Source organism: Pimephales promelas, chromosome 3, assembly GCF_988280905.1.
Source record: "Pimephales promelas chromosome 3, fPimPro1.hap1.1, whole genome shotgun sequence".
NCBI classification, from domain to species: domain Eukaryota; kingdom Metazoa; phylum Chordata; class Actinopteri; order Cypriniformes; family Leuciscidae; genus Pimephales; species Pimephales promelas.
Window position 1 is genome coordinate 34,772,712 of NC_142771.1, and position 23,812 is coordinate 34,796,523.

Genomic DNA, 23,812 nt, shown 5'->3' on the forward strand with positions numbered 1-23,812 from the left:
TATTAAACGAGCGATCGTTTCGCTTGATAAGACCCTTATTCATCGTCTGGAGTCGTTTAAAGCCCTTTGAACAGTTTGTACTGAAACTGTCATTTGGACCTTGAACCGTTTGGTTCCCATTGAAGTCCATTATATGGAGAAAAATCCTGGAATGTTTTCATCAAAAACCTTAATTTTTATTTCGACTGAAGAAAGAAAGACATGGACATCTTGGATGACATGGGGGTGAGTAAATTATCAGCAAAAGTTTTTTTAAAAGTGAACTACTCCTTTAAAATAATAAACATTAGAATAAAACAAATAATAAAGATTAAAATCAAGAATTGAATGGAACCAATGAAAATAAATTACAGATTAAAATGATTTTTGTTTTTTTTATCTCCCTTTTAGTATCCAGTTGATTGGTGCAGACCTTCTAACCCATGCAAGAATGGTGGTCGCTGCAGACAGAAAGATGCCTCGTTCACATGTGACTGTGTGAATGGCTGGTCAGGTCGTTATTGTGACATCCCAGGAATGTCCTGTGAGGCTGCAGCCAGACAGAGAGGTATATAGAAATAGATGCGAATATTTTTTTTTTATGGATTCAATTTCACCATGACCTTCTCCTTGTTAATGGTCCACACACTCTTTCTTGCACAGATCTCCAGACAGATGAGCTTTGCCACTATGGTGGACACTGTGTCAATACTGGCAACACACACTACTGCAAATGTCCCGCAGACTACACAGGCAGTTACTGTGAGTCCCAGTTTGACCACTGTGAGGACAAACCTTGCCTCAATGGCGCCACCTGCAGGAGCTACATGGGAGGATTCACCTGTGATGTAAGTCATCTTAGCAACTAGAACAAAATAGTCATTCATACTAGTACAAGGACTAGTTAACTACAGAATATGAAGAACTGAAGATATTTCAGAACAGAAGTTGAACTGACCTGTTTTTACTCCAGTGTATGCCTGGTTATGAGGGGAGCAACTGCGAGAGAGAGGTCAATGAGTGTCAGTCTCACCCATGTCAAAATGGAGGAACCTGCATTGACCTGGTGGGACATTACATCTGCTCCTGCCCTCCTGGAACTCTGGGTAAGTTCACAATTCTAAAACTATGGTGAAAACTAGTCCTCAAGTGCGAAAATCGAAATATAAACTACCGTCAAAAGTTTGGGGTCAGTAAGATGTTTTAATGTTTTTGAAAGAAGTCTCTGTATGTATTTGATTAAAAAAAAAAATAGAGTAAATCAGTAATATTGTTATTACAATGTAAAAAACTTTTCTGTTTTAATATTTTAGAGTCAAATTTTTTCCTGTGATCTAAGCTGAATTTTTAGCATCATTACTCCAGTCTTCAGTATCACATGATCCTTAAAGGAGTAGTTACCCTTTTAAAAAACTTTTGCTGATAATTTACTCACCCCCATGTCATCCAAGATGTCCATGTCTTTCTTTCTTCAGCCGAAAAGAAATGAAGGTTTTTGATGAAAACATTCCAGGATTTTTCTCCATATAATGGACTTCAATGGGAACCAAACGGTTCAAAGTCCAAATGAGAGTTTCAGTGCAGCTTCAAAGGGCTTTAAACGATTCCAGACGATGAATAAGGGTCTTATCAAGCGAAACGATGGCTCATTTAAAAAATAAATAACAAAGTTAAGTTTTATAAGCTCAAATGCTCACCTTGCTCTGTTCTGTGATGAGCGTTCGTGACTCTCCTGTACAAAATGAACAAATCTTTTTTCAAGTCATGACTCGAAGGGTCCTAGATAAGACCCTTATTCGTCGTCTGGTGTCGTTTAAAGCCCTTTGAACAGTTTGCACTGAAACTCTCATTTGGACCTTGAACCGTTTGGTTCCCATTAAAGTCAATTATATGGAGAAAATCCTGAAATGTTTTCATCAAAAACCTTAATTTCTTTTCGACCGAAGAAAGAAAGACATGGACATCTTGGATGACGTGGGGGTGAGTAAATTATCAGCAAACGTGTTTTTAAAAAGTGAACTACTCCTTTAAGTATTCATTAAAATATGATGATTTTCTGATCTAGTAATTATCAATTATCAAGGCGTTTTAAAAACAGTATTCTTTCCTTTTTTTAATTTTTAAGAAAAAATCTTGCTGTCTGCAAGCTTTTAAATGGTAGTATACTATAGGTTGGAATATTGTCACTCTAATATTTTCATAATGACATTTTCTTAGGTGTCCTCTGTGAGATAAATGAGGATGACTGCGCAATTCCCTCATGGCCCCGAGGGATACCCAAGTGTCAAAATAACGGCACATGTGTGGACAGGGTTGGAGGGTACAGATGTAACTGCCCTCCAGGCTTCACTGGAGAACGCTGTGAGGGAGACATCAACGAGTGCCTTTCCAATCCCTGCAACCCCTCCAACAGCTTGGACTGCATACAGTTGCCCAACGATTACCAGTGTGTGTGCAAGCCAGGTTTCACAGGTGAGGGATGTCTGAAAACTGAGAAAAATGAGTCTGTGAGGTACACATGTAAGATTGTGTCTAAATACAAACTTAATTTTGTCTTCAGGACGAGGGTGTCAGAATAGATTCAGTGTGTGCGAGTCTCAGCCCTGTATGAACGGAGGAGTGTGCTCTTTGACCGGCAGCTCACCGTTGGGATACACTTGCACCTGTCAGCTTGTGAGTATCTAAGCCTTATAGCATTATGATCTGTACTGTACTGGTATTAAAATTCAACATCAACTACCTAAAGGAGTAGTTCACTTTTGAAAAAAACTTTTGCTAATAATTTACTCACCCACAATGTCATTTTAAGATGTCCACGTCTTTCTTTCATCAGTCGAAAAGAAATTAAGGTTTTTGATGAAAACATTCCAGGATTTTTCTCCATATAATGGACTTCAGTGGGAACCAAACGGTTCAAGGTTCAGTACAAACTGCAAACTTGTTCAAAGGGCTTTAAATGATTCGGCAAAAGAAACGAACGAATTGATTCGGAAAAAGATTTGTTCATTTTGTTGAACGAGTTCGAACAGGAGAGTCACGAACGCGCATCACAGAACAGAGCAAGGCGAGCGTTTGATCTTATAAAACTTAAACTTTGTTATTTATTTATAAAACGAGCGATCGTTTCGCTTGATAAGACCCTTATTCATCGCCTGGTGTCGTTTAAAGCCCTTTGAAGCTGCACTGAAACTCTCATTTGGATCGTTTGGTTCCCATTGAAGTTCATTATAAGGAGAAAAATCCTGGAATGTTTTCATCAAAAACCTTAATTTCTTTTCGACTGAAGAAAGAAAGACATGGACATCTTGGATGACATGGGGGTGAGTAAAAAAAAAAAAATTCAGCAAAAGTTTTTTTAAAAAAGTGAACTACTCCTTTAACTCCTCATGGTCTCTTTCTCAGGGGTATGCAGGCGCTAACTGTGAGAGGAGCATGAACTGCAAAGAGCTGCCTTGCTACAACGGTGGCAGCTGTACCCTTACCTCACGAGGTGCACGTTGCACCTGTATTCAGGGATTTGGCGGGCCACAGTGTCAACACCGCAGCAGTGAGGGCTGCTCCTCCAAGCCCTGTCGAAACGGAGGCTTGTGTATAGAGGAAATCGGCTTCCCATTTTTCCGCTGCCAGTGCATCAATGGCTGGTCAGGCAAACGATGCGAACAGGAAGCCAGGCTTCTGGCACCTCTTACTCCTCAGTGCCCTATTGCCGACTGTCACGGCAAGGCCAATGACGGTGTGTGTGACAAAGAATGCAACTCGTTCGCCTGCCGCTGGGACGGAGGTGACTGCTCTCTTGCTGCGAACCCTTGGGCACGCTGCACAGACCCTCGCTGCTGGCGGCTCTTCAACAACAGCCAGTGTGACGAGTTCTGCAACAACGCAGATTGCCTGTACGATAACTTTGACTGCAAGAACAAAGAGAAAGTCTGCAAGTAAGTCCTGTACTATTTGTGTCCTGAATCGTAGGGCCGTTTATGATGGTCTTTCTCTAATACGGTCTCTCTTCATTCAGCCCCATCTATGAGATGTACTGTACCGACCATTACGCGGATGGGCTCTGTGATCAAGGCTGCAATACTGAAGAGTGTGGCTGGGATGGACTGGATTGTGCAGGGAAGATTCCTGAAGATCTTGCGGAAGATGTGCTGGTTGTTGTAGTCCTACTGCCTCCAGATGAGCTGCTGAAGACACAAACTGCTTTCCTGCAGAAACTAAGTGCAATCCTACACACCACATTGCGTTTCCGCATCGATCAGAACGGAGAGTACATGATCCGACCCTACACGGGCCGTGAGACGCGCATTAAACGAGAACTTCATCCTCAGCAGGAGGTCATTGGGTAAGTTGGGCTTGCTATAGTAAACGGAGCGATTTTATTTGCCCTTGTACAGCGAAATTTTGCAGGACCCCATGATATCATGAATTTTGAATTCAAATTTTGATTTTGGAAGTAAAGCCTTGTTCACACTACATGATTTTAAAACGAACTGTGCGGTTCACGCTACATGACTTGCTCTCAGTGAAATCGGGAGTGTTCCAGTTGTTTAGCCGTTCACACCACACGACACAACGTGATTGATCCGCAACAGGAGGTAACGCACTACACGAGTTGACAACGCACTACATAGTAGTGCTGTAGCGGCGCGTTGATGACGTCGATGATTCGACGTCAAAATTGCGTCGACGTCATATTTTTGCGTTGACGCTTCTTTATTTATTTATTTTTTTGCATGTTCCCGGCGGTACAGCTTGCCACACTCACGTGGGAGACCGAAACATTGCAGAATAGAGGACGAAGACAACTAGAAGTGAATGTGCTATCCATTAAATTAATCACACACAGTAAACAAACCCTTAAGAAAAAAAATTGCAATTTAGACGCGCAAACTGGGTGCCGATGTGGTGAGACGTACAAGCTCGGGCAAATTCGGCTTGAAGTCGTTCCCGGACGCGGCGCCGTTACAAAAAAAAGGCGTACACACAGCCAGCCACAGTCTTCCTGGTCTTGCGCACCCAACGCGTCATTTTTGCCGTGCGGACGTGTCGAGTATAAACAAGGCTTTACTCCGTGTCAGCACGCGCTCTGATCAGTAGGAGCACAAACCTCTCCCGATTCATCTCCAGTAGTAGCAGCCTCCGATCGCACCACTAACTCCGCCTCCGTTTCCCTCTTCAGCTGATATTAATATTTAAACATTCTCTATGATAAAAAATGTTTGTAAAAAATATTTTAATAACACGGTTTTGGCGGTTGTACAGTTATAATGATGGTGTTCAAATACATAACATTAGACTAACGTTAGCCAGCTTATTGTATCTTGATTCAGTATGCTAGTATTTATTTGAGATATTGGGGTTTTTTTATTAATTGAGCAGCAGAAAAAATATTCTTTGTATTAGTCGTCCAATTAGTCATTAGACTAGTCGACTAATCGATAAAATAATCGCCCAACTAATCGTTTAGTTAATAATCGTTTACCCCAGCCCTACTACATAGAGATACAACCACGATCGGATGATAAGAGCAAATCATTTTTGACTCTAATGAGAGCTGTTTCAGTACTATGGTACGCTCTAAATCCTGAAAATAATCAAATAAATAACGAGTTGTCACCCAACGATTCTATCTTGTCTACAAACCACGTTTTGTCACGAAAAAACACGCAATAAATAAATAAATATTGTGCCAATACCCAGCGAAGAAGAGAACACAACACGTGAATATGGACGTCAGACAGAAACTAGTGCTGCACACTGTTAGCACGACGATCTGCTCTGAGAAAAAAATGCAAAAAAAACTCAGATTTACCTGGTGTCCTCAACCCATGCGTTGCTATGATTGGCTGTACTCATGACATCACTGAGGTTGAGTCGCGCGACGGCTCTGGATATCTAGCAGGCTAGATAATTTTCTGGGCTCGGCGACGCGTCTGCGTTGTTGGCTCTTTCATACTAACAGATTGGCAAGCGTTCATCCCCCGCGATTTGCACGCGATAACACCCTGACCTGTCGGCGAGCTCAACGATTTGCAGATCGGACGTAAAATCCTGTAGTGTGAACTTGGCTTGAGTGGTCCTTCATGCATCGTTAAAATATTGAAAATGGACCTTCTTTGCCTGAAAAATTTTGAGTGTACCTTTACAAATACTCTTGTGCTCCTCTGAAGGTCCGTTGTACACTTGGAGATAGACAACCGGCTATGCTCCCAGGGCTCGGATGACTGCTTCCGCAATGCTAACAGCGCCGCTGAATATCTGGGTGCTCTGCAGGCTCGTGAGATGTTGCATTTCCCATACCCCCTCAAAGAAGTACGCAGTAAGTATCTACACTTACACCAACTTAACATAGGCCTCATTGGTCCAGCTGGCTACTGGCTAATGTACCAATTCTCTTTCAGTTGTACCAAGGGAAGATCATGATAAGATTCCTGACTGGGGTAAGCTACTGCTAGTAGGGGTGGCTTCTCTGTTCTTGTTGGTAATCTTGATGGCGGGCATGTTGATTGCCCGCCGCAAACGTGAGCACAGCACACTTTGGTTCCCCGAGGGCTTCTTCCTCAAGAAGGAAACGAGCAGTAACAAGAACCGCAGAGAGCCTGTGGGCCAAGACTCCCTGGGCATGAAGTGAGTAGCTCATGCAGTATCAAAGCTACTTCATCAAAATATCCCTTTCATAGACTCTAATTCGCATTTATGACTCTTTGCAGACACATGCCAAAAACAGTGGAAGAGTCTCTATTGGCTGATCACAGTGACCAGTGGATAGACACAGACTGCCCTGAGGCTAAAAGACTCAAGGTGATTGATCATTTATCATTCCTCTTTTGATCTACATCAGTGAAACATTTGTGAATGAACAGCCTTAATAATATCCGCTTTTTCATGAGCAGGTGGAAGAGCCCAGCATTCTGTCAGATGGTGAGGATGCAGTTGACAGCAGACAGTGGACACAGCATCACTTGGCAGCGGCAGATATCCGTATGCCACCATCCATGGCTCTCACACCTCCGCAGGGAGAGTTTGACAGCGACTGCATGGACGTCAATGTCCGAGGCCCTGGTATGATATGTTTGACTGTCTGCTTTCTTAGTCCTTGGCTGCGTCCGAAATCGAATACTTCCCTACTATATAGAATAGGGCTGGGTAATAAATATCGATTTCTCGATATTAAAGGGTTAGTTCACCCAAAAATGAAAATTAAGTCATTAATTACTCACCCCCATGCTGTACCAACCCTGTAAGACCTTTGTTCATCTTCGGAACACAAATGAAGATATTTTTGATTAAATTTGAGAGGTGGATCACTGCTACATAGGCTGCCTAAGGGACTGGCTCTTGACGGCCCAGAAAGTCAATGAAGAAAATGTTTAAATATCCTATGTGACTACAGTGGCTCAACTATAAGTTTATCAAGCAACGAGAATACTTTTTGTGCGAAAAAACAAACAAAAATAACGAGTTTATTCGACTATTCCTTTTCTTCCTTGTTGGCCTGAAACGAGACTTCCTTAGATTTCCACAACGCATGCGCGAGAATTGCGATCTGCTTACACTACTTCAGTTCAGTTCTCGCGCATGCGTTGTGGAAATCTAAGGAAGTCTCGTTTGTATAGCTACAAAACAGTTCATTATTACCTTCATATTAGGCTAATGAAGCCTAGTAGGCTACAACTGACTCCCATAGTTCACAGCATTAGTTAAGAGATTTGATTTCCTTGAGAAAAATGGCCATTTATTGTAACTGATATCCAAAATAATCGATATTGAATCGAAATCGAATCGAATTGCAAGCTTGTGAATCGAAATCGAATCGAATTGTGAAATTTGTGTCAATACGCAGCCCTAATATAGAATGCGAAAAACAGCAAGCTAGCCGAGTAGTATGTTTCCGAAATCATAGAATTGGAAAAACAGTAGGCGAAATGTACCCGGATGACCTACTACTTCGGCCGATATTCTGAAGTGCGCATACGATGGACACTTTACTATCCCATGATGCCACGGGAGACGAGTTGTCGTTATATTTGAAAATGGCGGAAACCGGAGACGCGGCTGTAACGTTAGGAGATAAACACAGACACACAAGCGTATCTCTATTGATTTATTCATGTTTATTTATCGATGGTAATATCACAAGCAAATAAATGGCTTTTTCCTTGCCAAAAATCAACATGTCATTGTTTATAAGGGTTGTGTCTGTGTGTGTGTTTTATGAGGTAAAATTTATTAGGTAAATAAATGCTATTTGAGAAATTCCGCAAAAGGTGCGATCTGCGAGCAGCTGACCGACGCCTCCTCTTGATTGTCGGCTCGGACGACGTAAAAACGCAGATGAAAACGGAAAGCAGAACTAAAAACAGTGCGAAGTTGGTGCAGTCACTGGAATGGGCTCTTCAAATTTTCGCATTCTTGTGACAGCAAATGTCACGCGACAACAACTTGGCGCATGTAGTGCGTCCGGACTCATTCATACTTCCGTATTCAGACTATATAGAACGTACTTTTTTAACGGTCGTGAAGTACGTTCTTATTTAAATATAGTACCTACTCGCATAGTACGCTATTTCGGACGCAGCCCTTGTTTGCGTCCAGCGTACCCCCTTATCAGCAGCCCTGCATAGATTAACTTGAAATTGATTCAAAACATTTACATACTATTATTCATATAGATGGCTTCACACCCCTGATGCTGGCATCCTTCTGTGGAGGTGGGCTGGAGCCCGAAGTGACTGAAGATGATGACTCAGAAGAATCCTCAGCCAACATCATATCCGATCTCATTTACCAAGGAGCGTCGCTCGCAGCTCAGACCGACCGCACTGGAGAGACTGCTCTGCACTTGGCTGCACGCTACGCCAGAGCTGACGCGGCTAAAAGACTCTTGGATGCTGGGGCTGATGCAAACGCACAGGATAACACAGGCCGCTCGCCTCTGCACGCAGCCGTAGCAGCTGATGCTCAGGGGGTTTTCCAGGTAAAGTCACCTATGAACAAATACATTGAAACTATTGAAACAAAATCAGTGCTAATGTATCCCATAATCCTGCATCTTCAGATTCTGATCCGGAACCGCGCCACAGACCTAGACTCGCGCATGTATGATGGGTCCACTGCTCTGATCCTTGCTGCCCGGTTGGCAGTAGAGGGCATGGTGGAAGAGTTGATCACCTGCCATGCTGATGTCAATGCTGTTGATGAAATAGGTAAGCACAAAAGAAAAAGATACATATATACATGCTTCAGATGTGGTTTCATTTTTTTCTGATGGTTGCATATGTTTTGTTTCTCTCTCCACAGGAAAGTCAGCTTTGCATTGGGCAGCTGCTGTCAATAATGTTGAAGCTACAGTTGCCTTGTTGAAGAACGGTGCCAATAAAGACATGCAGGACCTCAAGGTATGCGAGTATATACTTTTTTGAGGGTTTTGAAGGCTTCATCTCAGCCATGTTTTTAATTTTTGAATTTGTTTATGAATTTCTTCAGGAGGAGACCCCACTATTCTTGGCTGCCAGGGAAGGAAGCTGCGAGGCAGTGAAGATGTTGTTGGCTCACTTTGCCAACAGGGAGATAACAGATCACATGGACAGGCTCCCTCGAGATATTGCCCAGGAGCGCATGCACCACGACATCGTACAGCTGCTGGACGAATATAACACTGTGAGAAGTCCGCAGGGCCACGCAGGGGCAGGCCACCACATGTCTGGTAGCCATACGCTCTCACCACTCATGTGCCCTCCCAGCAACTTCCTCCAAGGGCTGAAAAGCACCCCTCAGGGTAAGAAGAACCGTCGCCCAGGGGCTAAAGGGATGGTTGGGCAGCATGCTGCCGCTCTGAAAGATTCAGCCAAAAGCCGCAACAAGCGGCTGACGCTAGACATGCAGAGTGCCTTGCTGGAGAGCTCGGTCACGCTCTCCCCGGTTGACTCGCTGGATTCGCCGCGCGGAGGCGCCAACAACGCCGGCTACATCACCAATCCGACCTCACCGGCCGCCATGCCCACTCCCGGCCTTTTCCACTCCTCCATGTCTGTTCCTTCTACTCCCATGGTGCACAGCAGCCTCCTGGATGGCACCAGCCCTTTTGCAGTGTCCCTGGCGCAGCTGAGCGACCTGGGCGACGGAGGGCTCTCGATGCAGGGCCGTGTGGCCATGCAAGGAGGCAGCATCAACCAAGGCCCCCACAACTACGTGCTGAACGCCGGCCAGATGAGCCTCAACATGGGCATGGTGAGTCCAGTGAGCGTCCCGTTCGACTGGCACAGCCGCATGCCCCCGTCTTCTCAGTGCAGTCAGCCCATGGTCAACATGGTGCATCCAGCAAGTAGCCAAGCAAGCATGCACCCTCAGACCCCAACCCTGCAGCAAACCAGCATGCTCTTGCACCAGCAGCAGGTTTTCCGCAACGCCCAGCAGCCCATCCTGCAGCCAACACCCGTCGCCAACACGCCCTCGATTAGCCCGGTCAAACTGACGCCCATTGCAGAGCAGCAACCGCAGCAACTCCACAGCCACGCCCTTGCCAACCCCAACCTCACCCGCATGGGCTCCTCCACTCCCCCGACACCACAGCAGGCACAGCCTCCTCCAGCTTTCTACCAGTCACAGCAGCCTCCGCAGGCCACGGCATCCCCTCAGGCCCCGCAAGCGACTCAGGCACCCCCAGCGCAGGGGAGCGGCAGCACCGCCGGCCCGGAGGATTACCCCACTCCGCCCTCCCAGCACAGCTACACCTCTGCCATGGATGCGACGCCCAAGCATTACTTGCACGTGCCCAGTGAACATCCTTACCTGACCCCTTCTCCAGAGTCTCCAGAGGCCTGGTCTAGCCCTTCGCCTCACTGTGTGTCTGATTGGTCTGACTCCACCCCGAGCCCGGCCGTCACGGCTTCTGCTCAAACCCAGATTTCCCATGTCCAGGAGTCCAATGGGAAGATGCAGGTGTTTGCTTGAACAGCTCAACCTACCTTAAATGTTTGCGACTTTGAGAGAGTAGAGTTGACGAGTTGATTTTTTTACTTACCTGTCAGCCCATTTCCAAGATTTTAATTGGATTAGGATTGACTGCTTTGCGTCAAGAAGACCGTCTGCTGGTGTCTGCAGAAAGAAAGTTAAAGGGAAATGTGTTGTCTTAAAAAGAAGACAATTTAATGAAGTAAGACGTTCTGTCACAGATGGACTTGTTTTTAATTATAAGAAAAAAAAGTATATGAAGAATACCACGTCTTTCATTTCAAAGACTTGGGGACGCTCCTGAAACTAACAAACTTTATAAAAAAAAAATAGATTGAGAGAAAAGTGAAATGTTGAAGGAAATTCCTTTCTTTTTATTTATTGTCTTATGTTTTCCAAACTGCCTTGTGGGTGTTTTGGCCCTCGTTCTGTCTCTGTTGTTTTTAGTGACCCCCCCCCATAACAAATGCCTTACTACTTCCAATGTTTTACATGGGACTCGTGAGGAGGTCTCAGGTTCCACGTTGCTACTGTTACAATTGCTTCGCTCGCCTGGTTTTATCAACAGCAATTGACACATTCCGCATTTATAAACCGGGCTTTTGAGCGACACACACACACATACGATGAGATTAGACGTTTTACCAATTTTAGTGATATTTATTTAGTCAGAAACAGATTGGCACATGAAAACAGAGGTATATAGAGACCAACACAAGTGAAATATTCTGATTTAAAATGATTTTATACATGTTGTAAAAGTATTTGTATGAATGTAGAGGGGCATCTGTGAAGCACTTCAAGGGGAAAATTTTGAGAGAGAGAGATAGGATGACATCCTAGTTCAGCATTTAAAGCGACAGTGCATAAAAGCGCCTCCCGAAAACAGGCCAGTGTTTCGAATGTTTTCAGTGTTGTGTTGTATCAGTGGAAATGATTTTACTGAACAGTTTCTTCAGCGACCTCACCGACTTACAAAGGCCTGAGCTCTACCAGCTCCCTCTCAGAATCCCTGCCAGTCACTGCCTTATAGTCTTGCCTTGTGTAAATTTGTTTTTATTTTGCGTTATAACCACATTTTTGGAACCACAGTTCATTGTGGAACATTGATGTATAAGCTGTGTTATTAGGCTGCTGCTCTGCGTCACTTCTTCGGTGACACGCGACTTCCTTTCCGCGAACATTCCTGATCGCCGCTGAACTGATCTCATCGCGTTCCTGGTCCCTCACGAGCACTTCATTTCAGTACTGAACAGCTGCGGCTGACATTTGACCACTTGAAAGTCTTCCTCTGGGGCCTTACGAAGCCAAGGCAGCGTGGTTGATTTATTTTGATGTAATTTGATCCGTCAGGTCCAGCATTTCCAGGTGGTCTAATCATATTCGCGCTCCTTTTGGTTTGGGTTGTGAGCATATGTGTTGTGTGTTGGGTACAGGGCTAACGGGGTTGCTAATGGTCTGCTAGTGCTCTGTCACTCCTCAGGGAGGTGTTATATAGCATGCAGTGTTGTCTGCATCTTTAGCAGTTCCCACCCCATGAGCCTAGACGCTGACATCTGTCGTGTCTGGTCAGAAGGCGTGAGACGGGAAACGCTACTATGTAGTGATGCCCTTGGCTTTCTGCAACATGTTCGTATGTTCATCCCCAATAACATTCCCTGCTGCAGGATTTGGCGACACTCGCGCGTGTTTTCCAATTTGTCTTGCAATTACCAACAGAAACGTGCCCATCTCACTAGTTTGACAAATATCTGGCACAAATACTGTGTACAGCTATGAAACTGTTCATGTACCACATTTCAAGACTTGAGGTGGTTTTGGAGCACATTCTGGACCTCTTTGTTCTTCTACATAAGTACTACTAAGCTTAGCTTATCAAGCATAAGTCTTCCTTTTGTTCATAACCTTTCACTTCTCGTGATATTTTTGAAATTCCAGTACCTGTAAATATGTTTCACCTTTTTTTTTAGGTCTACTTGTTTATGAGAAGTCTTATGTTTCTAAAATGATTATGTACTAAAAAAGAACAAAAAGTAAATGTACTTTTTTATTAGCATTATTAAGGTGAGGACTATATTGGTATAACTAGAACAGCCATAGATATTTTCTGTCGTCATTATTAATTTCCTATACTTGTTTAAAAGTAGTTTAAAATCATTGTATATAAACAGCTTTTCACAGTTTCTTTCTACAAAGTTGTAAAATATGTTACTTCTAATAAAGCAGTAGAAACTACATTTCATTGATGTCTTATTCTTTCTCACCTCATTCACATTTCCATGCACACTAAATCCAGATTCAATCCAGCTACCAATTTCCTCCAGAGCTAAAGAAGTGTATTTAAAGGGTTAGTTCACCCAAAAATGAAAATTCTGTCAGTATTTACTCACCCTCATGTTGTTCCAAACCTCTATGAGTTTATTTGTTCTGCTGAACACAAAGGAAGATATTTGGAAGAATGTTTTAATCAAACAGATCTCATTCCCCATTGACTACCATGGGGAATGAGATCTGTTTGATTAAAACATTCTTCCAAATATCTTCCTTTGTGTATGAGGGTGAGTAAAAACTGACAGAATTTTCATTTTTGGGTGAACTAACCCTTTAAGGTACAGTTTGGAATAAGAGAAGATAAAGAGGTCAATCCATCATTAATGCAACAAACTACTCGAAGGGAAAAGGGATACAAGACTATTAACAATAGGAGTCATTTACTTTGTGATAACCAACTATTTTACTGTACATTTTCCTCTCAATTTGGGAAAACTTATTTTGCCACCAATCATAGTTACTTATGAACTTATTAAACACTTTTTTGTCAAATATCAACCCAAAACATCTACTTCACGATGCTTATAATGAAAATGGACACACTGGCTGCATCCGAAATCACATGCTTCCCACTATTTAGTAGGTGAAAAACAGTGTGTCAAAAGAAGTACACTCACCTAAAGGATTATTAGGAACACCAGTTCAATTTCTCATTAATGCAATTATCTAATCAACCAATCACATGGCAGTTGCTTCAAGGTATTTAGGGGTGTGGTCCTGGTCAAGACAATCTCCTGAACTCCAAACTGAATGTCAGAATGGGAAAGAAAGATGATTTAAGCAATTTTGAGCATGGCATGGTTGTTGGTGTCTGAGTATTTCACAATCTGCTCAGTTACTGGGATTTTCACGCACAACCATATTTAGGGTATACAAAGAATGGTGTGAAAAGGGAAAAAACATCCAGTATGTGGCAGTCCTGTGGGCGAAAATGCCTTGTTGATGCTAGAGGTCAGAGGAGAATGGGCCGACTGATTCAAGCCGATAGAAGAGCAACTTTGACTGAAATAACCACTCGTTACAACCGAGGTATGCAGCAAAGCATTTGTGAAGCCACAACACGCACAACCTTGAGGCGGATGGGCTGGTTTCTTGAACATGACAGTTAGTTAACTGTACTAAAATGGCCCCCACAGTCACCAGATCTAAACCCAATAGAGCATCTTTGGGATGTGGTGGAACGGGAGCTTCGTGATCTGGATGTTCATCCCACAAATCTCCATCAACTGCAAGATGCTATCCTATCAATATGGGCCAACATTTCTAAAGAATGCTTTCAGCACCTTGTTGAATCAATGCCACGTAGAATTAAGGCAGTTCTGAAGGAGAAAGGGGGTCAAACACAGTATTAGTATGGTGTTCATTGGATGTCCAAATTCAGTTTTTATAAATAAGTAGCAAAAAGTACCTGGATAACCTAACATGGCGAATGTAGTGTGTCCAGTTTACATCCACACTTTTTTTTAGCGGCCGTGAGGTAACTATTTATTCAAAACAAGCACCTAGACAAGAGAGTATGCGATTTCAGACGCAGACAAAATCTGACATCGACCGCGATATTCAGTTGTGTGTGTTTGCAAGTGTTGTTCTCCATTGCTAGTCAACCACATAATCAAATGGACCCAATCTACTCAATAATTGCATTCATTTTTTTTTTAAAGCTGCAGTTGTTTGTTTTTTACAATTTAGTCGAACATTCAAATTTATATGAATTGCTTGGCAACTACAGCACTAATTTATATATATGCCATGTGAATTGAAACCCACCGCACAGGAGAAGCCTTTTCCAAAAAATTCCAATACTTTCAATCTCTTTAACAACATTCATTGATTAATGTTTTCCATATTTTATTTCATTAGCTAATAAGTAGCTTTTATATATGTGCTTTAGAGAAAAAAAAACATTACTGGTGTTAATCTCGAGACAAAACAATGGCACTGACATGTTTTAAGATATCTCAGTGCAAGTTGCTTTCAGTTAAAACAGCTCAAAAGTGCATTTTAGTCTGGGATTAGCTTAAACCTCTCTGTGAAACCAGGAGAGTGACTCTTAAACTGTTATAACACAGCATTTTCTAACTAAACATTATGTGTTTGATCATTATTATTACTGTTGTCTTGAGGTTAAAGTTAGAACAACACAAGATCCAGATTTTACAATAGACATCATGTGGTGACCAATCACAGTCTCAATTGCTATGCTTACTATATTTTGTTGCATTTTACGATTTTGCATTGAGCAAATTCCCGAGACCTATCAGAACTGGCCATTTTTTTATATCACTAAAATGCTACAGCTGTAAAGTGGACCAGAATCCTCTCTCCTCAGGGATCTTTAGGAAACACCTTGACCCATTCTCCTGTGTAGGAAGCGCATAATACTCAGACTAGCATTGAACGTGCGGTCATGCTGGAAGATCATTTTATAAAACACGTCGATGGGTAGTCGCCCTGTGGGGTCAGCGTGCTTCATGGCAGTCAGTGGCTTGTACAGACGGTTGGTCTGATGACGAAACGGAGGATTCTTGGACACAATCAGCTGGTAAGTTTGCTGTAAGCAATGAGACATTTTCATGTCACTCATTTAGAACAGGGAGCCTCAACTACTAAAAGAACAGCCCATCCACACTCTCACCTCTGCCACCTCTTTCGGTGTCTGCCCGATCGAATGAAAAACTGCGCGCGAGTATGGCAGGTAGATCTGACGGAAGATTTGAGCCGTCTCTTCATCAGCCTCTGACAGGTCCATCTTCTCTGCCTCCTCATACACTTTCTTCTCAAACTCCGTTACAACTGGGCCTGGCTCCACTAAAGTCATCCTGTGGGCGTTGTACATAAGTCACACTTACAATGCATGAATGTTTTTACGTCTATAAAAATTAAGTAACCATGTGACGACAACGCATTCCCGACATGATGTGATTCTTTTAACACTTAAGGGACGTACACCGAGACGGATATCGGCACGCGTTATGTTATTCGCCACCGTTTTTCGATGCGTTTTTTGTGTTCACACGATGAGCCGAGTGAACATGCCAATTCATTCCCTGACATTAGATGGCGCAGTCAATCAAGTTTACATGATTCACAAGATGGATTTCCACTATAATCAACAATTATATAAGAAACATGACAAATGTAAACATATAAAAGAAAAAAGATCTTTAGCCACCATTGATTGTGCAGTATTCTAACATGTGACGTCACGGGGTTGGTTGGCTTTAGTTTAACAGGCTCTAGGTAGTGAATATCCCGGCATCAAACTGTTTACACCACAGTGTTTGGACCGCGAACCACCAATGTTAGGTACAGTCATTATTAGCTAACAGCTGTAGGCATGAACTAGCTAATGCTAACATAGTGAAGTTTATTAGTACCAGACAAAAAGACGACGTCTAATGTTATATGTTGACAAACTGAACATAGAAACATTGTTCGCGATGTCTGCCGTCATATTCCCGTCTCGACAATGTCAACACCATGTAAGTTAGCATGTATTTTTATTCGTCTTTTATTATATTTTCGCACTAGCTACATATATTAGGAAAAAGTGTCTCAATTGAAAGAAAACAAGTCTGAATCCAATATTTGGTGATAATATAGCATGGTGTGAGATTTAAAAGCTACTTTTTGTAGTCCGTTCACTTTTGACCGGGAACACCAAAAGTGTGACTTTGTTCCGTTTTTTACAATATAAAAGCATTTCAAAACAAGCTTCCTGGTTAAAGGACAACTCCGGTGCAAAATGAACCTTTGGTCTAATTACACATTGTTGCCTAGTCAACCGTTATCTGAGATTTGTTTTCATGATTGCCGAATGTAAATAGTTTTATCTCTAAAAATAGTTTAGCCCATAACGCTAGTATAATGCTAGTAGATAGGGCATAGAGTAATGACAAATAAAAATCGCTTGTTATTACCACTAACAAGGCTCAAAATAGCCCCACAGTAACACGACAGCATAATAAGGGTCCCTACATTCAAACAGAAGCATTGAGAACTTTGTCAGTGTCCATACAGTTTAATAAGCAGATATTTTATACACACAGTCAACTTCGCGAATACAGGAAGAAGCCATCTTTGAAAAATAGTCTCTATCAGTCGATCTACGAACGCCGATCCAAGTGCGCTGAACTTTGCAGAATCTCATATGGTTCGTTGTTTACGGAAGAAACACAAACACAAACCTTTTTCTTCTCTTTAATATGTACATGTTGCCTACTGTTCGCGCTCACCTTATCACCTTATTCACATCTCACCAGCGCACTTGGATCGGCGTTCGTAGATCGACTGGTAGAGACTAATTTTCAAAGATGGCTTCTTCCTGTATTCGCGAAGTTGACTGTGTGTATAAAATATCTTCTTATTAAACTGTTTGGACACTGACAAAGTTCTCAATGCTTCGTTTTGAATGTAAGGACCCTTATTATGCTGTCATGTTAGTGTGGGGCTATTTTGAGCCTTGTTAGTGGTAATAACAAGAGATTTTTATTTGTCATTACTCTATGCCCTATATACTAGCATTATACTAGCGTTATAGGCTAAACTATTTTTATAAATAAAACTATTTACATTCGGCAATCATGAAAACAAATCTCAGATAACGGTTGACTAGCTAACAATGTGTAATTAGACCAAAGGTTCATTTTGCGTCGGAGTTGTCCTTTAAGTATTAAAGCACGCTAGTGTGATAAACTTTTTTTTGTTTTCATATTTTCTTGACAAATATTACCCACAATATTTGACACTGATTTTGTCAAGTTAACTCAATATATATCTGTGTACTCACTTGACATTGAACTTCATAGCTTGCACAGCAAGACTCTCACAAAAACCTTCAACAGCAAATTTGGAGGCAGCATATATATCATTGAAAAGTAGTCCTGAAAAAAAAAATGAGCACTCTAAAAAAAAATAACAGTGTACACTAAAGGTAAAACATGTGCATTTAACATGTGTACTGCTTATAATAACTGAGATGTGTGGTATTACCTTGGATTCCCAGGACGCTGCTCATCACTACGATGTGTCCACTCTGATGTCGCTTCATATCAGGCAGCAATTCCTTCACCAGTCTCACCAGGCCAAAGAAGTTCGTGTTGAAGAGTTCCTGCATAGCACTTACACTCTGGCACTCCAAAGGCCCGATCATGCCCACACCGGCATTACTTACTACAAAACAGAGCGGTTGAGTCTCAATCAAGCAGGATGTGGAAGATTCTTCAAAGCATTTTGCAGTGTGTAGTTTAAAGGGATAGTTCAGCCAAAATTTAAGAAATCTGTCATCATTTACTCACCCTCATGTCAGTTCAAACCTGTGGAACATAAAAGAAGATATTTTTGGAAGGAAGTCAGTAGAAATCAAAACTTGGTTACCCAACATTCTTCAAAATATCATCTGCAGAAGAAAAATAAATCATTTAGGTCTGGAACGACATGAAGATGAGTAAACAATGACAGAATTTCCCTTTAAAACAAAGGTTCAGTTGGTCCACTGTGTGTGTGTGTGTGTGTATGTGAAAAACAGACAGATAAAAGTTTTATTGTAATTTTATTAAATTGTTTTAGAAATTTTAAAATCCGGGATTATGATTAGTCAGCAACAAATCTAGTAAAAATTGTAGGGGTGTAACGATGCATACAGTATATCGAGAAATCGCAATATTTAAAACGCATCGTGATGTAAAAAGGTGTACGTTAGTTAAAGGAGTAGTTCACTTTTAAAAAACTTTTGCTGATAATTTAGGGCTTTAAACGACACCAGACGATGAATAAGGGTCTTATCTAGTGAAACGATCGCTCATTTCAAAATTAAATAAAAAAGTTTTAGTTTTGTAAGCACAAATGGTCGCCTTGCTCTGTTCTGTGATGAACGTTCGTGACTCTCCTGTTCAAACTCTTTTTTCGAGTCATGACTCGAAGGGTCCTTGATAAGACCCTTATTCATCGTCTGGAATCGTTTAAAGCCCTTTGCAGTTTGCACTGAAACTATCATTTGGACCTTGAACCGTTTGGTTCCCATTGAATTCCATTATATGGAGAAAATCCTGGAATGTTTTCATCAAAAACCTAAATTTCTATCCGACTGAAGAAAGAATGACATGGACATCTTGGATGACGTGTGGGGGTGAGTAAATTATCAGCAAAAGTTTTCTTAAAAGTGAACTACTCCTTTAAGTAGTCGTTGACAGAGAGCAAGTAACTGTGTCTAACATACTGTAATTCTATATTATATTTTTCTCTGTATTTCAGTATATTATTTGTTAACTTGTTCCCATATGACTTAGAAGTAATAACTATAATATAACCTTCTTCTTTATTTTGGCTTAAAGTATCGCGATAGTATCGTATCGTGACATGAGGGTATTGGTACACCCCTCAAAAATGATCACATAAGCTGTGAAAATGATCATAGGACCCTTACAAGTGATACATGTGTCTCAACTCAAAGAGGAATAATCCTGATATTATGGTATAATTCATAAAACTTTAGTTTTAAAATAAGCTACGTGGAGCTGTAAATCTTACGTCATCTAAACGGAAAAGAGCATATACTCAAAAGACACTGAGCTACCGTTTAAAACGCTGCATTTCTCAGGAATATTTGTTGAGAAGGAAACTGTGGATTTCACCTAACACATCCACTCGTCGATCTGACAAGCTGTTGACACACCCTCTGATGGAGTCCTCACAGGTGGCATCCAGCTGTCGGATCTCCAGGGATCTGTTCAGTGTCACTCCGGCCGCCCTCTCCAGAGCCTCTCTCTTATCCAGATCCCTCATGGTGGCCACAACTAATGCAAGCAGAATCAATAGTAGCACTTTAAATAACATTAGTTAATGCACAGTACACATGTAACAGAGGCCTCGAGAGACGCACTAGCAACTGACAGAGGGTTCACACGTACAAATATGTACTTTTATGAAACTTTAATTCAAATGTTTCGATTTATAATTCTCCTCCCTGATGCACTGGCATCATAATAAATCGATATTTAACATTCATATGCAGTCTTCTTACCTTTGAAGCGCTTATCTTTTGCGAGACGGACAGCCACCGCCAAACCAATTCCAGAGGAACATCCGGTCACCAAAACTTTCCGTGTCCCCATTGCTTTCTCTCAACGCTGATCTATATAAATCATAATAAAAGCAATACACTTCCCTTCCGAAAAATAAGTATAATTGAAGTTAATTTTGCGTAGTGTAATCTTTATTTAAGTATACTTTATGTAGTATGTATATTAGTATCAATGTACTAGTAGTAAACTTTTAAGTTTACTATTTCACTATGGCTTTGGACTAAATTGACCCACTTTTTAGTACATAAAAGTATACGGCTACTATAAGTTTAACAGTAGTAAACTAAGTTTCTCATATGTATTTCATCCGCACTACAAGTGAATTTATATCTTAATACTTGTATTAGATTTTTTTGTTTATTGAAGTACACTTTGATGTGTTCTCTCAGTAAACTAGTTAAGTAGTTTTATACTGCTGCAAGTATTGGAAGTTTTCTTTAAAGGGATAGCTCACTTTGAAATTAATTTTTGATATGTTTTATCTTACCTCAAGGGCATCCAAGATGTAGGTGTCTTTGTTTCCACAGTGTTTTCAATTTTTATATTTTTAGGTCAAACCGTTCTTGTCTGTCAGTCATATAATGGAGGTCTATGGTCACCACCTCAAAGAGCATGCAAGAGCAAGTCCAAATTAAACATGATTTAATGACTCGTAAATGTAAGTACACATTGATGGCCTAAGACACGAAACGAGCGGTTTGTGTGAGAAAACGAACAGTGTTTATATCGTTTTTACCTCTTTTAATCACAGCCACGTCCAAGTACTTTGAGGGTGAGGGCGCTTCGGTCTGCGCAAGCGCTGGAAAGTCCCAGAAGTGATCTTGTGCGCGTGTACGTCACTCATTATTTACACAGAGATTTCAGAAGTGTTACCCTTCACTGTGAAGATCTAAACATATTTAGATATACAGGAAATTGCAATGGAAACCGATTTCGAGATTAACAGACAACGTTGATCACTTCCGGCGCTTTCCCGAAGCGCCCGTGCCTTCAGATCACTTGGACGTAGGCAGTGGTTACAAGAGATAAAAACTATATAAATACTGTTCGTTTTCTTATACAAACTGCTCGTTTCGTGTCTTAGGCCATCAATGTGTACTTACATTTACGAGTCATTAAATCATGTTTAATTTGGACTTCTCTGTGCATGCTCTTTGAGGTGGTGACCATAGACCTCCATTATATGACTGACAGACACGAACGGTTTGACCTAAAAATATAAAAATTGAAAATACTGTGGAAACAAGGACACCTACATCTTGGCTGCCCTTGAGGTAAGCTAAAACATACCGAAAATTAATTTCAAAGTGAACTATCCCTTTAAGTGTCCACAAATCAAATAGACAAAAACTTAAATAAATGAATGAATAAAAACTTACCCTTACATTTACAAGCAACTCCACAAAATGAAGCAACGCTTAGTTTAAGTGAGTAGCACTGTAACTGTAAAATATAGCCTAGTGTCAGTAGAGCACGCTGAAGGGTTTCTGCTCTACAGATTAAATCTTAATCGGCTTTGAGCACTAGGAGCGCGCGTCTCGTGCACTCGTTTTAACTGGTCATTTACAATGCTCTAGCGCTGAGATGCGATTTCACATCTAAAACCGCACGACAAGTTATAGAACTCGTCTCGTTTTAATATGAAACATTCAAAATGACCGTGACCGTTATTTCCAGTGCGTGAAAAACAAAACATGAGCTACACAAGCGGTTTAACTTCAGACTAAACCTGTTTGAAGTGTTCTGGGACGTGTCGCCTAACTTACTTACTGAATGCAACTAAACCGAACGTTGTTTGCAGTACAGTAACAGACCTGTGTCCTGCTGACAGTCCGGCTAAACTCATCCACAAACTCTCCTTTCACCCGGAGCGCGAGACGAGTCTGTGATCAGTCATGTTGAAGAGGTCGCGTTTGTGTTCAGAGAGAACCCTGGGATTTGAAGTCATTGACTTTACAGAACATAATAATAATAACACTAATAATCAATGTTGCTGGAAGTTCATTTTAAAAGTAATACGATACAAATTGCTTGAAAAAAGTTACTTAGTTACTTTTTATGTTAAAGTAATGCATATTTTGCATACATTTTCTTACCTGGGCTGGGTGTGCGTTTTTGTTTTCAATTAAAAAAATTAAATTAAAAATAAAAACACACCAATAGGTCTATTTTTGGCTAATTTAAATGTCATGGCCAACTCACACCAAAAGTGAAATGAATATGCAAATTCACTCCTGTACAGTAGAGGGCGCAGCTCAAACAAACCTTTCATTCTGTGCTGCAATGGGCTATATGCACGCATAAGTTCCGCATTTGACGCAAGGATGCTCGTCTATTTCCGGTTGTGTAGATTAAAGCGGAGGAAAACCGGAGAAAACGGGATTATGGCAGAGTCTTCAATATTTACTGTCCTCCCGTCTTTGAAACGAAACGTACATACGTTTAGATGTAATTTTATATACAGTTATGTTTATTTGATATAATTTTAAAAAGAAGCATAAACACAACGAGGGGTGTCTGTTTTATCTGTTTTTGTGACTAACGTTTCATTAGTATAACCATGGAGTATAAAATTCAATATAAATTCTCGCTATTACATTGGACTCTATGATCGGCGGAAGTTATCGAGCATCCCTAATGCTTCACCGGAAATACCGCCGTGCATAGAGCCCATTCTGTGTCAGAATGAGTTTTATTGCCAATTATGTTTTTGCACAAAAGCAATTTGTCGTGGTGACAGGAGCTTCCAGTGCAGAAGAAAAGTACAGACATAGATACACAGTAGAAAGGCAATATAGCAAAAGTTTAAATGATGCAATATATACAGAGGCCTTGTAGAAATATAAATTTTTTGTTTTAAATGATGAAAAATTGTTTATCTAAGTCATTTTTGATTATTAGTAGTTTAATTGGATCATTGAAGATCTCTGGTGTGCAATTAATTCTGGGGTAGGCAAGGCAGTGAAGGAGTCATCTGTTGTATCCTTCATTTCACCAGAAATGGAAAGGCGCATTTGAAGGAGTTGTCAAATTAGGATAGTCTTTGTTGTGCCGATCTTCGAATGTGGCCTTTGAATAATGTAGCCTCTGAACTGGGACGCAGATAGGCTAACTGAATTAGTGAATCTTTAAGCAAATCAGAATGATTCTTTGTAGCAAACCCATGGCTGTACAGAAATGTCCTATCTGAATTCTTGACTTAAGATCTAAAAAATAATCTATGTCTTAAAGGGATAGTTCACTTTGAAATGATTTTTTGGAATGTTTTAGCTTACCTCAAGGGCATCCAAGATGTAGGTGTCTTTGTTTCCGCAGTATTTTCAATTTTGATATTTTTAGGTCAAACCGTTCTTGTCTGTCAGTCATATAATGGAGGTCTATGGTCACCACCTCAAAGAGCATGCACAGAGAAGTCCAAATTAAACATGATTTAATGACTCGTTGTACACATTGATGGCCTAAGACACGAA

The 23,812-nt window shown here is 41.2% G+C and overlaps 2 protein-coding genes across 6 annotated transcripts in view; one reads left to right on the plus strand and one right to left on the minus strand.

The window, feature by feature from the left end:
- The window catches only part of notch3 (notch receptor 3), a 36,712-nt gene extending 23,548 nt beyond the window's left edge, over nt 1–13,164 (plus strand). The window contains exons 19-33 of the mRNA XM_039686053.2: nt 391–547; nt 643–827; nt 953–1,085; nt 2,197–2,451; nt 2,540–2,652; nt 3,382–3,911; nt 3,992–4,318; nt 6,147–6,295; nt 6,378–6,603; nt 6,687–6,777; nt 6,870–7,038; nt 8,649–8,953; nt 9,035–9,182; nt 9,277–9,374; nt 9,463–13,164. Of these exons, the coding sequence (XP_039541987.2) occupies nt 391–547; nt 643–827; nt 953–1,085; nt 2,197–2,451; nt 2,540–2,652; nt 3,382–3,911; nt 3,992–4,318; nt 6,147–6,295; nt 6,378–6,603; nt 6,687–6,777; nt 6,870–7,038; nt 8,649–8,953; nt 9,035–9,182; nt 9,277–9,374; nt 9,463–10,929 (4,353 nt within the window). The 3' untranslated portion in view covers nt 10,930–13,164. The remainder of the gene's footprint in view (nt 1–390; nt 548–642; nt 828–952; nt 1,086–2,196; nt 2,452–2,539; nt 2,653–3,381; nt 3,912–3,991; nt 4,319–6,146; nt 6,296–6,377; nt 6,604–6,686; nt 6,778–6,869; nt 7,039–8,648; nt 8,954–9,034; nt 9,183–9,276; nt 9,375–9,462) is intronic.
- A 1,923-nt stretch (nt 13,165–15,087) lies between these two features.
- Nucleotides 15,088–23,812, minus strand: part of LOC120489195 (retinol dehydrogenase 8) — a 35,825-nt gene continuing 27,100 nt past the window's right edge. The window contains exons 1-7 of one of the 5 annotated variants that reach the window (XM_039685877.2): nt 22,157–22,621; nt 20,282–20,392; nt 19,893–20,054; nt 18,253–18,432; nt 18,050–18,143; nt 15,896–16,079; nt 15,088–15,811 (exon numbers count right to left, since the gene is read on the minus strand). In XM_039685877.2, the coding sequence (XP_039541811.2) occupies nt 15,596–15,811; nt 15,896–16,079; nt 18,050–18,143; nt 18,253–18,432; nt 19,893–20,054; nt 20,282–20,372 (927 nt within the window). In that variant the 5' untranslated portion in view covers nt 20,373–20,392; nt 22,157–22,621 and the 3' untranslated portion in view covers nt 15,088–15,595. Of the gene's footprint in view, nt 15,812–15,895; nt 16,080–18,049; nt 18,144–18,252; nt 18,433–19,892; nt 20,055–20,281; nt 20,393–21,721; nt 22,622–23,812 lie in introns of those variants that run through there. The other 4 variants (XM_039685878.2, XM_089128781.1, XM_039685876.2 and 1 more) reach the window with 4 other exon arrangements.